The sequence below is a fragment of the Hyla sarda genome, chromosome 5 (genome assembly GCF_029499605.1).
Source record: "Hyla sarda isolate aHylSar1 chromosome 5, aHylSar1.hap1, whole genome shotgun sequence".
Classification (NCBI taxonomy): Eukaryota; Metazoa; Chordata; class Amphibia; order Anura; family Hylidae; genus Hyla; species Hyla sarda.
Genome location: NC_079193.1, coordinates 63,542,414 through 63,557,211, shown reverse-complemented (window position 1 = coordinate 63,557,211; position 14,798 = coordinate 63,542,414). Strand labels below are relative to the sequence as shown.

At 40.9% G+C, this 14,798-nt stretch overlaps 1 protein-coding gene across 3 annotated transcripts in view; it reads left to right on the top strand.

Annotated features, from left to right (window-relative positions):
• Positions 1–14,798, top strand: part of DPP6 (dipeptidyl peptidase like 6) — a 1,248,955-nt gene that overhangs the window by 782,955 nt on the left and 451,202 nt on the right. For all 3 annotated transcript variants that reach the window (XM_056519599.1, XM_056519600.1, XM_056519601.1), the window contains exon 3: positions 8,174–8,272. In XM_056519599.1, the coding sequence (XP_056375574.1) occupies positions 8,174–8,272 (99 nt within the window). The remainder of the gene's footprint in view (positions 1–8,173; positions 8,273–14,798) is intronic.

Below are 14,798 nucleotides of genomic sequence, written 5' to 3'. Positions count from 1 at the left end.
AATATAAGAAAAAATGTAATGCTGGATTATGGTGTGATACAAGCTTATATAGTAACAGGCAGACACATCTTGGTATAGCAGTGTTCCCCAACATATGGCTCTCCGGTTGTTGGCTCATGATGGTTATTGTAGTTTTGCAACAGCCGGAGAGCCACAGGTTATGCAACATTGCTATACAGAAAAGTGTAGAACCCATTGATAACACAAGGAATATTCTGACTTTTTCCTTGCCAGGAAATGGCTGTCATGGCTGTCAGACATAGAATTCATGTGAAATAGGTCTTTGCCTAAAAACAAACAAATTATACCCATAATTCCTAAGGCCTAAAGCTCCAGTTAAATAAATACTGTGCAAGCGTTACATAATGGGCCTTGTGCCAAATGTAATGTAAGTGTAATGAGAAATCTATAGTGACAAATGATATTTACCCTTTCCATCATGGTGGCTTTAGTTATACACAATGCGGCCGATCAGTTAAAAAGTAATAATTACTGGTCATAAACCGGAGCATTGAATAGCCTGTGTTTTTTTATTTTATTTCTCCACTTCATCTCTGGCAGCAGTATACCGTCACATTTCTGCGTTCGGAAGCAAAGCCATTTGTCAAGGCCACAGGCATTCCCCTAGTCATTGTTATAATGTGGAAATTGCACGGTGTAGGTTGAGAATTTCCCAAAGGAAGCAAAAGTTGTGCGATGTGTCAGCTTTAGTTTAAATATGCTCCAGGTTGTAGACTTCCCAAAGAATGGGTGCGTAAGCAATAACAGAATATCAGCAAATCTCTTTCCCAGGGATTGTGTTATTTGCATCGAGTCAGACTACGTTCACTAGGGTATCAGATATCCTCACATGAACTACTGCTTAAAGGGGTATTCCAGCTTTATACATCTTATCCCCTATCCAAAGGATGGGGCATGAGATGTATGATCGCAGGGATCCTGCCACTGGGGACCCCTGCAATCTCGCTGCAGCCCCCGGCAAGCTGGAATACCCTTTTAACTTCATACAGATGACTGGAATGATACTAATGCCACCATAATACAAATGTAATACCGATGATACAAATATAAGGGACCTTCAAATAAAATATCTCAGCAACTTGTATATATAACTGGTATGAACTTCCAGGGTACCACACATTATTGTGCGTGTAATGCCAAGTTATGTCTTAAGTGCATTACTAGCCTTACATATGTGGTTGGATTGACCACTTCTTTGTAGTTTCACGTTCCCTTCAGGTTTACCATTCCTCTGGTGTCTGGATTACTGTTGTCTCGAGCCTTTCCCAGGATCCTGAAGAAGACAACAGCTGATCACAGGGGGCATGTTTTCCCTGGCAAGCCAGCCCCCTGATGATGTGTGCGGTCCAGCTGTACTTGCCGCTGTTGTCTCAAGCCGAACAGGATCCTGGGGAAGCTTGAGACAACAGTCATCCAGAAAAGGGAGAAATGCTGAACCTGAAATCATAAAAATGGGTTGATCCACCCCACACAAGGCAAGTAAAGCAATAAATACATAACTTGACATTACAGGCACAGCCAGCTTTACAAGTATAATCTAGGCATTGCTTTGTTTTGGACCACTAGGTTCAAGGCGGGCTCATGCCTCTCTCCATTTATGTCACTCTGTGTCCTCTTCTTGATTGACACATGGGGCTTGCCTTACCGTGGCAGCCCTGTGTAGTTTTTCCAAGAAGGTCAGAGCGCTGGGCCAATCAGAGTTGGCATTGGCAGTCACACCTCCTGGCAGCGGGAGATTTAATTGGGAGGCTCACTAGTTGAGTCGCCCATGAAAGTGGATTTATCCATTCTCTAATGTTCCTTTACCCTATACTACACTGCTCAAAAAATTAAGGGAATAATGAAAAAACACAATGCAACTCCAAGTCAATCACACTTCTGTGAAATCACACTGTCCACTCTGGAAGCAACACTGATTGCCAATCAATTTCACATGATGTTGTGCAAATGGAACAGACAACAGGGGGAAATTATAGGCAATTAGCAAGACACCCTCAGTAAAGGAGTGGTTCTGCAGTTGGTGACCACAGACCACTTATCAGTTCCTATGCTTCATGGCTTTTGTTTTGGTCACTTTTGAATGCTGGCGGTGCTTTCATTCTAGTGGTAGCATGAGACAGAGTCTACAACCCACACAAGTGGCTCAGGTAGTGCAGCTTATCCAGGATGACACATCAATGCAAGCTGTGGCAAGAAGGTTTGCTGTGTCTGTCAGTGTAGTGTCCAGAGCATGGAGGTGCTACCAGGAGACAGGCCAGTACATCAGGAGACATGGAGGAGGCCTTAGGAAGGCAACAACCCAGCAGTAGGACCGCAGCCTCCGTCTGTGTGGAAGGAGGAGCAGGAGGAGCACTGCCAGAGCCCTGCAAAATGACCTCCAGCAGGACACAAATGTGCATGTGTCAACTCAAATGATCAGAACCAGACTCCGTGAGTGTGGTATGAGGGCCCATCATCCACAGATGGGGGTTGTGCTTACAGCCCAACATTGTTCAGGACATTTGGCATTAGCCAGAGAACACCAATATTGGTAAATTCACCACTGGCGTTCTGTGTGCTCTTCACAGATGAAAGCAGGTTCACACTGAGCACATGTGACAGACGTGACAAAGTCTGGAGATGCTGCAGCAACATCCTCCAGTATGACCGGTTTGGCGGTGGGTCAGTAATGGTGTGGGGTGGCATTTCTTTGGGGGGCAGCACAGCCCTCCATGTGCTTGCCAGAGGTAGCCTGACTGCCATTAGGTACCAAGATGAGATCCTCAGACCCCTTGTGAGACCATATGCTGGTGCGGTTGGCGCTGGGTTCCTCCTAATGCAAGACAATGCTAGACCTCATGTGGCTGGAGTATGTCAGCAGTTCCTGCAAGAGGAAGGCATTAATGCTATGGACTGGCCCACCCATTCCCCAGAGCTGAATCTGATTAAGCACATCTGGGACATCATGTCTCGCTCCATCCACTAACGTCATGCACCACAGACTGTCCAGGAGTTGGCGGATGCTTTAGTCCAGGTCTGGGAGGACATCCCTCTGGAGACCATCCGCCATCTCATCGGGAGCATGCCCAGGCGTTGTAGGGAGGTCATACGGCATATGGAGGCCACACACACTACTGAGCCTCATTTTGACTTGTTTTAAGGACATTACATCAAAGTTGGATCAGCCTGTAGTGTGGTTTTCCACTTTGATTTTGAGTGTGACTCCATATCCAGACCTTTATGGGTTAATAAATTTGATTCCCATTGATAATTTTTGTGTGATCTTGTTGTCGGCACATTCAACTATGTAAAGAAGAATGTATTTCATACGATTAGTTCATTCATTCAGATCTAGGATATGTTATCTTAGTGTTCCCTTTATTTTTTTGAGCAGTGTACTTATGAGTGGACCCAACCTTACCTCGGATGACCCTGTCTTTGTCTGCTAATTTTTTTGCTGCTCTGATACAGTTTTTAGTAATATGCACCTCTCTACATTTTGGCTCTGTGGCTTGTCCCTGTTAAAGGGGTATCCAGTGGAAATATATATATATTTTTTTAAATCAACTGATGCCAGAACAGATTCGTAAATTACTTCTATAAAAAAAAATACTTAATCCTTTCAGTACTTATTAATGTCTGTGCACTACAGAAGAAATTATTTTCTTTTTGGATTTCTTTTCTGTCAAGACCACAGTGCTCTCTGCTGACACCTTTGTCCATTTTAGGAATTGTCCAGAGCAGCATATGTTTGCTATGGGGATTTTCTCCTGCTGTGGACAGTTCCTGAAAAGGACAGAGGTGTCAGCAGAGAGCACTGTGGTCGTTACAGAAAAGAAATCCAAAAATAAAAGAAGTTCCTCTGTAGTATTCAGCCGCTAATAAGTACTGGACGCTTTTTTAATAGAAGTAATTTACAAATCAGTTTAAATTCATCAGCTGATTTAAAAAAAAAAAAGTTTTCCACCGGAGTACCCCTTTAACCCCTTCATCTGCTGATTTTGTACATAATCTGCCTATGTGTTGCTGACCTGGCCTGTATAACTGTTGCCAAATTGTGGGCTGCTGTTTAGGTTGGAAAGAGGGTTGGAGTGAGATTCAGGTCTGCAGTAATCCCTGAGCTTGACGTGACAGATGTGACACCATACTTGTTCAGTGTCTGCACTAAGCATTATCTATTTGACTGCATTGTGTACATTTTGCCCCTGTCATGCTTTAGTAGACTTACATATACTTCTTCCTGAAGAATGAAAGAATTGCAGATAAACTCTTACATTAGTTTTGCTCAGCACAGTACTGATTGACTTACAGTAACAGTCAGCAGAATTATGAATGTTTTTTAGAGGTAAATTATATAATGTTTGTCAGTACTGTACAAATAAAAAACTGAAATTACCCAAGTCAACATCATCCAGGCGAGAAATTTATATTAAAGGGGTTGTGCGGGGACACATCTTTTTATTTTTTCCCATCTGGCTGAGAGGGAGCTCAAAATAAAAAATAAGCCATACTGACCTGCCCTTATTCTGTAAGCGGAATTTCCTTTGTTTAGCAAATCACACTTATTTCCTTTATTCCTTCAAGATTTCTATGCAGTAACACCATCGCTATTTTAACACCAAACATTTAATCCAATGATTTATAGTGAAAAGATCTATTTTTATAGGAGGCATCACACAAATAACTTATAAAGGGTTCAATTTCTCCTTCCCAAACGCAGCTTTGTCACTGTGTAGAGGAACGTGTGGTGAGTGCAATCCCGGTAAAGTAGGACATGAGAAAATTGCTTGAGTCTCTGGCAAAATGTTTGTCTCAGTAATAGTCTGCTGGTCCATGGGGAACGTGACGAATTGTTTTATTCTAGATAGCTATGCCCTCAATGGCTACTGGAGAATTTGTCAAAAGGGCCATTGAAACATTCCAGTGACTCTGCCCATGGGGACAGACATGAGTACAGACCAGCATTTATTTGAGTTAAGCATCGCTGCTGAATTGTGCCTCTGTGTCCTATGAAGATGTCAAAGTTTCCAACATAACACAATATTGTGGAAGGCGTTAGGCAGACTACATTTTATCATCTGTCATTAGATATTCTAGAGACATTTAGCTTTACATGTTCTATCCTTCTTGCTATATTGCTATTCTTATTACCCTATTCTCCCATACAGGCGTCCATAAAGCTAGAACTTATGAAACTGCCTACTGTGATTGCATCGGTTCTTTTATGTTGTTTTACATTTACATAACAATTAAAATCAAATCAAAATAAGAAACAACATAGCATATATGAACCTTTCCAAAAGACCACCTCTATGAGAATCCAGACCAGATTTCTCATGACAGATTTTCAGTTCCCTATACATACTGCATAGGGGGGCTTTACTTTGAGAAGACCACCCCATTGAAGAACACTTTTATATGCAAGTTTGGGGGGGTCTTCTTAAAGAGGTTTCACTGTAACTTAAAGCTATTTTAACTGGTATATTAAGACTCTTTTCGGACTGCATGATAAATCCTTGAGGATATGCTGTGGGGTTTGGATGAGTTTACTTTGCCTTTAAATCAAGAGTCTAAGGCTACATTCACATTACTGTTATGACACGGTAGTGTGACGGCCATCAGGGGAGTTGGGGAGAATAGCGGGAGAAAAAATACTGTTGTGCCGTCTTTTTCTCCCACTATTCCCCTCAAAAAACAATGGCGCCTGACAGCCCATAATATTATTTTTTTTAATAGTTCCCATTTTCTTTGAGAAGACCACCCCAAACACTTTTTGATGCAATTTGGGTGGTCTTCTCTAAGAGGTTGTACTGTATGAGAGTAGTACATGATGCTATTGGTTTACTTCATGGGGTAAAAGTGTTTTTTTAGTGTCATTTATTATATTTTCATTTTAAGAATGGAAGCCCGTGTGTGATCCCAGTGTACTCCCAGTGTAAGCGCTGCAGAATCTGTAGGCGCTATATAAATAAAATTATTATTATTGTTATTATTATTATTACTCACTTTCCCCCCAGAGTATCTGTGCAATGCTGTCTCCTCCGTGTTGACACCACTCTTCTGCAGACTGTGCTGGCTCCCCCTCCCTTAGGGGTTAACACTTTACACTTTCAGCTGAGGAAGCCAGGCTCCAATAGAAGAGGCTGAATCAAGACCCTGAGTGTGTGACATATTGGCCCTAAAGAGAGAGGAGCCAGCAGAGACTTGTGTTTTGCTGCCTCTATGGGTTTGTGATCTCTTCAGCCCCATTATCCCAGAAATGACATATAATAAGAAATGACATATGTAGAAAAACACACATATATTGAAATAATGAGCATACTAAACAAATATATCAAGCTAATTTTGCATTATAGCTTTGCCATGCCTTGCTTATTATCCATTGTGTCTAATTCGAAAATCCCTATACCCCTCTTTCACCCCTCACATACCTAACATCTGTGTACACTAGGTTCAAGGGAAGGACATGACTTGTTTATATCAATCTCATAGCAAAACAACAAAATGGAGTAGTACTGACAACATTGCCGAATATCTGAGCCAAAATGGAGATCATCTCAGTAAGAGCAACCCAAATTGAATGGTTATTTACATAATGCCTAAAGTGGCTTCCAGTCAGAGATGCCTGGTACTATACATTGGCTTCTATTAGAAAAAAAAACTCTAAAAAGAAACTTCTTTGAGACAACAACCAAAAATTGCATTGACATTTTTTATTTTTTTATTTTTCCAGAGGGGTGGACGAGTGGATGGATGGTCAGTAGATATATTATATATTGGAACTGAAAATTGGTTTCAGCAGTGGTCTCCAACCCAGTCCTCAAGGCCCACCAACATTCAGTTTTTTTTTATTTTTTATTTACTCCATTGGAATAGAACAGGGAAACAGTTTAATCCTGGCCTGTTGGAGGACCATGAGGACAAGGATGGGGACCTCTGGGTTACAGGAAATCAGGTCTGGATGAGGGGTGGTCTTCTTTAAGAGGTGATCTTTTGGGGAGGTTTCATTGTATTTTATTTATTTATTTATTTAGTTCATTCTATGATTAAAAATATATGCAATACATTTTGTATCTATAACTGTTTTAAAGTAGAAATCCAGCCACAAAGATAGGGAATAAGTAGCTGAATTAAATAATGATTCTATATGTTACTCACTATTATGTACTCACTATTATGTATCTATTATGTATCTAGCTTGCATATTTAGCTCACAAATCCCTCTAGTCTGCTGCTGACTCATTCTGACATCCACTGCTCAGGAAGGGGCTTGTCCGAAGCAAGCACTGAGCCCCCCTCACTCACCATGCATTCACTTCAGTCTGCTGTGCTGTGCTGGGCCTCTACATCCAATCACTGCAGGCTGCTCTTTAACCATCTCCTCTCTGTTTTCAGGCTGCAGTCTGATAGGATAGGAGTGAGCACAAGTTCTAGTTCTAGTCCCACCCTCACTTCCTGGACTTTGTTCCAGCCTGGCATCAGCTGGGGTAAAGATGATGGACAGGATTATGTTCTGAATGATATAGGGTCCCCTGGTGTCTTTCAAAAACCACTATTTCTAAAAAAAAAAAAAAAAAATATATATATATATATATATATATATATATACATATATTTACTGTATTTATATATATATATATATATATATATATATATATATATTATTATAATTATTTTTTTTTAAATGAAAACTATAAGTAAGATCAATGTTTTGCCAAGATGTACAACATATAAAACATTTTTGCTTCTGACGGCACTATTTAAGGTAGGATGAACTGACCTAAAACCTTGCGTTGCGGATTTCCCTAAACTGTAGAAGACGACAAGGTTCTCAGAGAGTGCTATGTTAAGAATTAATTAGCCAAGTCTTCTATTCTTCCTAGCTGCCAGCTATCCATTAACATCAGTGCCTCGTGCCCTGGTTTATTCTTCTCCAGGGGCATATACTGTACAGGCAGCATTTGTAGTAGAGGGAATGGAAGCCTCTTCAGTACAGTATGTTCTTTCCTGCTCTATCAAAAGTCCATTTTTACTCTTAAAATAATATGACAAGCCCGACCATGTGTATGTGTTTATTTTTATTGCTTTCTTTTTTTGTGTAGCTAATTGTAAGTCATTGGCCGAGGTGAAAGATGAAGAATAACCTGTGTGTATTTGGCTTCTTTTTTTCCAGTGGAAGATAATAGCCTGTCACTCAAAGCGAAGGTATCGCTACAAGACTTGGTCAGCGGAGAGTTTGCGATCCACGATACGGAAGCTAAATGGATAAATGGTAAGTCTGATGCCACGCTGCAGAACTTTGTCTATCAATCTTTCTATTAGTTTTTCCAAGTAGATAATGAAAGCAGCTTTATTATATCCTTGGCTAATAACCCCGTGCATTAAGATTGATGTACTTTTCTGGAAGAGGCAGTGCGTAATATTTGACACACTCTAAGCTTTTTTCTTTTTTTTTTGTCTTTTCATGCTATATTGGTTATCTGCAGTAGTGATGGACTCGGCAAAGTGCTAAGGATTAAAATACTGTAACTACTTATAGGCTAAAGATTAAAATACTGTAACTACTTATAGGCTAAAGATTAAAATACTGTAACTACTTATAGGCTAAGGATTAAGATACTGTAATTATTCATATGCTAGATATTAAAGTATCTCAGTGTTTCCCAACCAAAGTCCCTCCAGCTGTCGCAAAACTATAACTACCAGCACGGATTTTTATTTTATTTTCCTTGACGTTTACACTGTTCACTGTACAGGATCATTAAAGGGGTACTCCGCTCCCCAGCGTCCGGAAGTTTATTGTTCTGGACACTGTGTGCGGGCTTCTGTGTTCGGGGCCGCCCCTCGTGACGTCACGCCTGCTCCCTTCGTGACGTCACGCCCGCCCCCTCAACGAAGTAAATGTTGGACAGTTTGGATCTTGGCCCTGTTTATATGTGGCTTCTCACAACCGATAGCAATGCACGCATTTACAAATGTGATGCAATTTTGTTGCATTTGTGACGAATCTGTATCAAAAGCTGTCAATCCGCCAGTTTAAAGAAGCCCTGTCGCCAAATTAAAATATTGATATGTTGCAGATATAGTCATTCTAAGACTCATATTTATGTTTTTATTTATTTATTTATTTATTTTTTACTCAATATTTGCCCATTATAAATAAGACTGTTAGATGTCACCATACAGGCTAATTTGATATTCAGTCATATAGGTTCTTACAGATGATCATCTCGGTCCCTGTGGCAGGACCTGAGAGACACAGAGTTAGGAAGTGAAAGCTGACACAGCATGCTCAAGGTCATGCCCCCTGCTAGGGAGAGGAATGCATAAGGGAAGTGAGTAGCACAATGGGGCTGTTATCTGGACACAACTAGAGGCAACACAGATAAAAGTGTATGGAACATGATCCTAATTACACCGTGAGTAACATCCTTGGGTTAATTTTTGACTAAATATATAGAGAATATCCCTTATTTTGCATCAAACCCAAAACAAAAACAAAAAAACTGTCTGACACCCCACCCCCACTACTAATCCTATACATTTTATACATGGCAGCCCAAGTCCTGCTACAGATTTTGCACTAGGCCCAGGAGCCAGCTACACTTCTGATCACACAATATATATTTTTGGGAGAAACAGGGTGGACATTTAGACTAGAAGTTAAGGAGGAGGCATAGGCTAGGGGTCATTGGGAAAGGGTTCCAATTTAAGAAAGCTTAGTTTATTAAGGGAGGCAAGGAGTGGGACAATAATTAGGAAGACAGATTTGAAGCTTGGGCTAAGGGGTAACAGGACAATTACTAAAAGGGTGATGGTGTGGTGGCTGCAGTCAGTGTAACTAAAAGAGATGGACACTCGGATTCTTGTGTACCTTACATGGGGATGACCAAAGCTGGAGGTGGCCTGTGGTTCAGAGGAGTAGCAATAGTAAGGACAAGTTGTGGAGCTGTGTTTGGTTAGCAAAAAGTGTCACCAGGTCATGAAGCTGAATTTCTGGGCAGAATTGTAACCTCTAAATGGCTCCAGTTTACTTATTAGTTGAAAGATAAAGCAAACCCACACTAGATGGTAAAAGGTTAAGGGTGCTATCTGATATCGTATGCAGGTGCCATCCAACCACATTATGGGGATGTTATACAGTCACTATATGATGGTGTCATCGAGTCTTGGAAGATGGTGTTATCCAGTCAAAGTATAGGGGTGTAATCCAGTCATGCTATGGGGGTGTTATCCAATCACCATATGGGGGTGTTATCCAATCACAGTATGGGGGTGTTATTTAGTCATCTTGTCTCATGGTTCTATCCAGTCATGGTATGGCGATTCATTCCAGTCACAGCATGGTGATCTAGCACAGTCATACTGGGATTTTTAACTCTGCTCTCTTATTACTATATCATTAATTGAATGCTCCCTTTTAGGGAGGAGGGGTGTGACTTTACGTGTTCTTTGCACCCCGTGCTTTAGCCTTGGGCTATTGAGTAGTTCTGATAATTGGGAAACTGACCCACCTTCCAGGGTGTGCTTTTTTGTTTTGTGGTGGTATACATTTACATATGGGGGTGTAAAGTAGAGTGAGTATGGTGGTGTTATCCAGTCATGGTATGGTGTTGCTCTCCAGTCCAGCCATGGTATGGAGGTGTTATCCAGTCATAGTATTGGGGTGTTATTCAGTCACAGTATAAAGGAGTTATCTATTTGTAGTATGGTGATGTTTTTGAGTAATGTTATGGTGGTGTAATCCATTCACAGTATGCTGTGATTATTAATTCATGGTAGAGTAGTGGTAGTTATAGCTTATACTTGGTAGCAATGCCTTGAGTATCATGGCATTTTCATTGATCCATCTTTCTACCAAAACAATTATTTGTACCACATTACTGATGACAATAGTTTTATTGTTGATATTCAACGTTGTTAACACTGACCACAGATGCTAAAAAAGAAAAGCAGATCATGACAATATTTGGGGATTGTACAGAACATGGAGCATTGCGCCCAGCAGGCAAATGTCAAGGTCAGTCATTCACCCAGTGTATGTCTTGCTCTGTAAGTCCTGCATCGGGGACTCCTGTCTTTGACAAAGCAATAAGAAATAATCTAAATTCAGACTAATAAAAGGAAGAATAAAAAGCAATATGTCCCCAGATGCTGAGAGGTTAAAAGTGGACTTCTCATTGGAGACAGGATCTCATCAACTCCATTCTCTGTCCGCTAAAGGGAACACTGTAATACATTTGAAAGGGGAATATATGGGAATTCTTGCAATTTTGTATATCACTCACTTGTCGGAGAATGGAGTTGCTGGGGGTTTGAGCTGAGATTCAGCCGTGTGTTACAAATGTGAGGTACCCTTTAAATCATAGAGGAATGGGGCAGTTGTGCTTTGCATCTATGCATCAAACTGAACCCTATATTACAATGATATTTATGATATAATGTTAAAAATATTTCAGTCATACTAGTAAATATGGAAAACAATAAGTGAACAATTAATTATGGAACAGATGGATATCAATATCACTGTGGGAAATTACTAGGAAAAGATTGTAGTCTGTTACCATGAAGCCAACACTGTGTGCAAAGCCAATTCATTATTCATTTTAAGATAAATTGGAACAATAAACAAAATTGGCTGCAAAGAAGGATCTTTACCCTGAACAGATGACGTTACCATCATTAAAACATTTCCCTTTAAATTTCCAATAGGCAAATTACCTGCATACTTTTGGAACAATGCATAGCCCATGGGGAGGAATTCTCGGCGCATTGTTGTATTTAAATTGTACGATTTCTAACTATGTATAAGCGGAATGTGTTACTAAGCAAGAACAATGTATCCTTTGAAAATGGGAAATGAGTCAATAAAAATCAAATGACTTGATCAAATAAAGTAAAATGTATTTTGTTAATATATTTTTGTGGCATAAAAAAAAACTCAGCTGTAGTATTCAGCTCTTTTCAGCATAACAATAAAATGTATCGTTTATCTATTATTAATTGCTATTTTTTAATTGGCTTTGTATTGACATACCCTCTGATAAAGGGATTGAAAAGAGGTCCAAGATCAGATTATAGTTCACTAATAATACTCCATTATATAGGAATCCTCTGGCCCGAGAAGGTGGAATATGACCTCTTGGATCTGGTTTGGGAAATTGTTTAATTGCATATACATAGTGGGGGAGATTTATCAAAACCTGTGTAAAGGAAAAGTGCTGCAGTTGCCCATAGAAACCAATTAGAAGCTATCTAATTGGTTGCTATGGCAACTGGTCAAATTTTCATAGCGTCTGTTAGGATAATTCTAAATTAACATGATACTCCGGTTTACTGTAAATAGCATCTGTGTTATGATAAAGGAATCTATATATATATATATATATATATATATATATATATATATATATATGTATATTTTAAATGAATAAGACTGAAAAATATTACTATACACAGTCCATAGACAAAAGTGCCACATTTCTGGCAAAAATAAAACTTTTTGGAACCCCAGGCAAGCATTTTAACCTTTTACGGGGTACTCTGACATCAGGTAAAAATAAACATTAAATGCTGTAGAAGCTTATACTGTATCAATTTGTGTTGGGGGTCTTAAACCTGTACTTCCAGGTTGCACTTGCTGGTTGAGAAGTTGATCAAGGTGCATAATGAGCAAAGACCATAAAATGTCCACACCTTATCCAAACCAAATTATTTCTGAGCCTGCCATCTGCAGTGTATAACAAGAATAAAGATTTAACTTCAACCCGACTCCATTTCAATCTTTGAATCTTCAACTTCAACTGTGTTTTGGTAAGTCTACGCCCAATGTAAGCTTAGCTGTGGAGATGCAAAGAAACATATACAGAGCATCTTTTTGCATCTCTACACGTTATTGGAATCTATGTTTCAAGTGTAGCCCCAGGGGCCAGATTAAGGCTGCCTGGAAGACGGAGCACTTCATTAGGATGCCCCCCCCCCGACAGTTCCCTCACATCAGATGCAGTATAGTTCCCCACATTAGGTGCAGTATAGTTCCTCCACATTAGGTACAGTATAGTTCCCCCACATTAGGTGCAGTATAGTTCCCCACATTAGGTGCAGTATAGTTCCTCCACATTAGGTGCAGTATAGTTCCCCCACATTAGGTGCAGTATAGTTCCCCACATTAGGTGCAGTATAGTTCCCCACATTAGGTGCAGTATAGTTCCTCCACATTAGGTGCAGTACAGTTCCCCCACATTAGGTGCAGTATAGTTCCCCCACATTAGGTGCAGTATAGTTCCGCCCACATTAGGTGCAGTATAGTTCCCCCACATTAGGTGTAGTATAGTTCCCCACATTAGGTGCAGTACAGTTCCCCCACATTAGGTGTAGTATAGTTCCTCCGCATTAGGTGTAGTATAGTTCCCTACATTAGGTGCAGTACAGTTCCCCCACATTAGGTGTAGTATAGTTCCTCCGCATTAGGTGCAGTATAGTTCCCCACATTAGGTGCAGTACACAGTGTATGGCTGAAGGCTGTATGCCTGTTTACTGCCCCACTTCAGTGGTCTGACCACCGCTCCACCGGTCCGGGGACCCCGGGGACACGATCTACTGCTATGGCCCATGGGCCATAGCAGTAGGTCCTGGGACCGTAGGAGCGGAGGTTGGAACACTGAAGATGACGTGCCACTGGTCACTTACCATGCTCGCGCGTCCTCCTCGATGATCTGCTCCGCTCCGCTTTTCTCCCATGGGTGCACGCACGGGACAGTAGTGACGTCCCTGCATGCTCTATCTCCACATCCTTGTGTCCTGAAAAGATTTTTCGGGACACAGGGATGTCCCGAATGTGATGGGGGCCCCCTGCGGGCACGGGGCCCGAAGCAGGCGCTCCATGAGCACCAATGATGATACGGCCCTGGTAGCCCCACCACAGCTTATGTATTTTTTTGCCTTCATACTCCCGTTTGTCTGAAAGGATGTTATTCCTTTTGGGACCAGTGCCAGGTACTTGTTCACTTATATGTCTGATCTGATGTCTGTTCTTAGCCATCCTGTTAGCTTGACTCTGCAGCAGTTCATATACTGCCGGGGATCACTGAACATTTTTTGTCTTGCCATTTATCCTATGAAATAGACTGTTCTAAATGAAAATCACAGTCACTTCTCACAATGAAAATCACAGTCATTTTTCCCCAGTCTCTTGAGACTCTCCAGCCCATTGATACCTGGGCTAGAATGCCAAATAGGTAACTTTGCCTCCCATCTCCCATGAGTCACTAAAAAGCTAGTATTTTTGTGTGGCAAGGGGACATTTGTACTATTTCCTAAGTGCAACCGCAACCTTTCCATGTCCTATCGCTACCTCTACGCTCAAGCCACCCCGCTCAACTCCCTGCTCCTATTCATGTTCATGTATACTTTTCTGGATGGTACTCACCTGGCGCTGGGAGGTGCATATACCCCATGATGTTGTTTTCTGGTAGCTGCATCTGTTGGTCTTTGCAACAGATTAACAATATGACTGCACCAGGATGTTTTTATGTGTTGTGTTACCTTCACATGAATATGGTTATTCGTACTCTTCAAGATGGGCTATCAATATTAGATCGGTAGGGATCCAGCTCTTGCCTACTGCTGTACTTTCCATTTGTAATGTTTTGGAAATGAATGGAAAACAGCTGCAGAACAGCAAAGCTGCTATGGAAACTATGGCACCAGCAAGTCCAAGCATATTGTAAATGAATGACGAGGCATCAGAGCTTACAGAAATGCCTTGGCCATTTCAAACAACGAAGCAGCATGAGGTA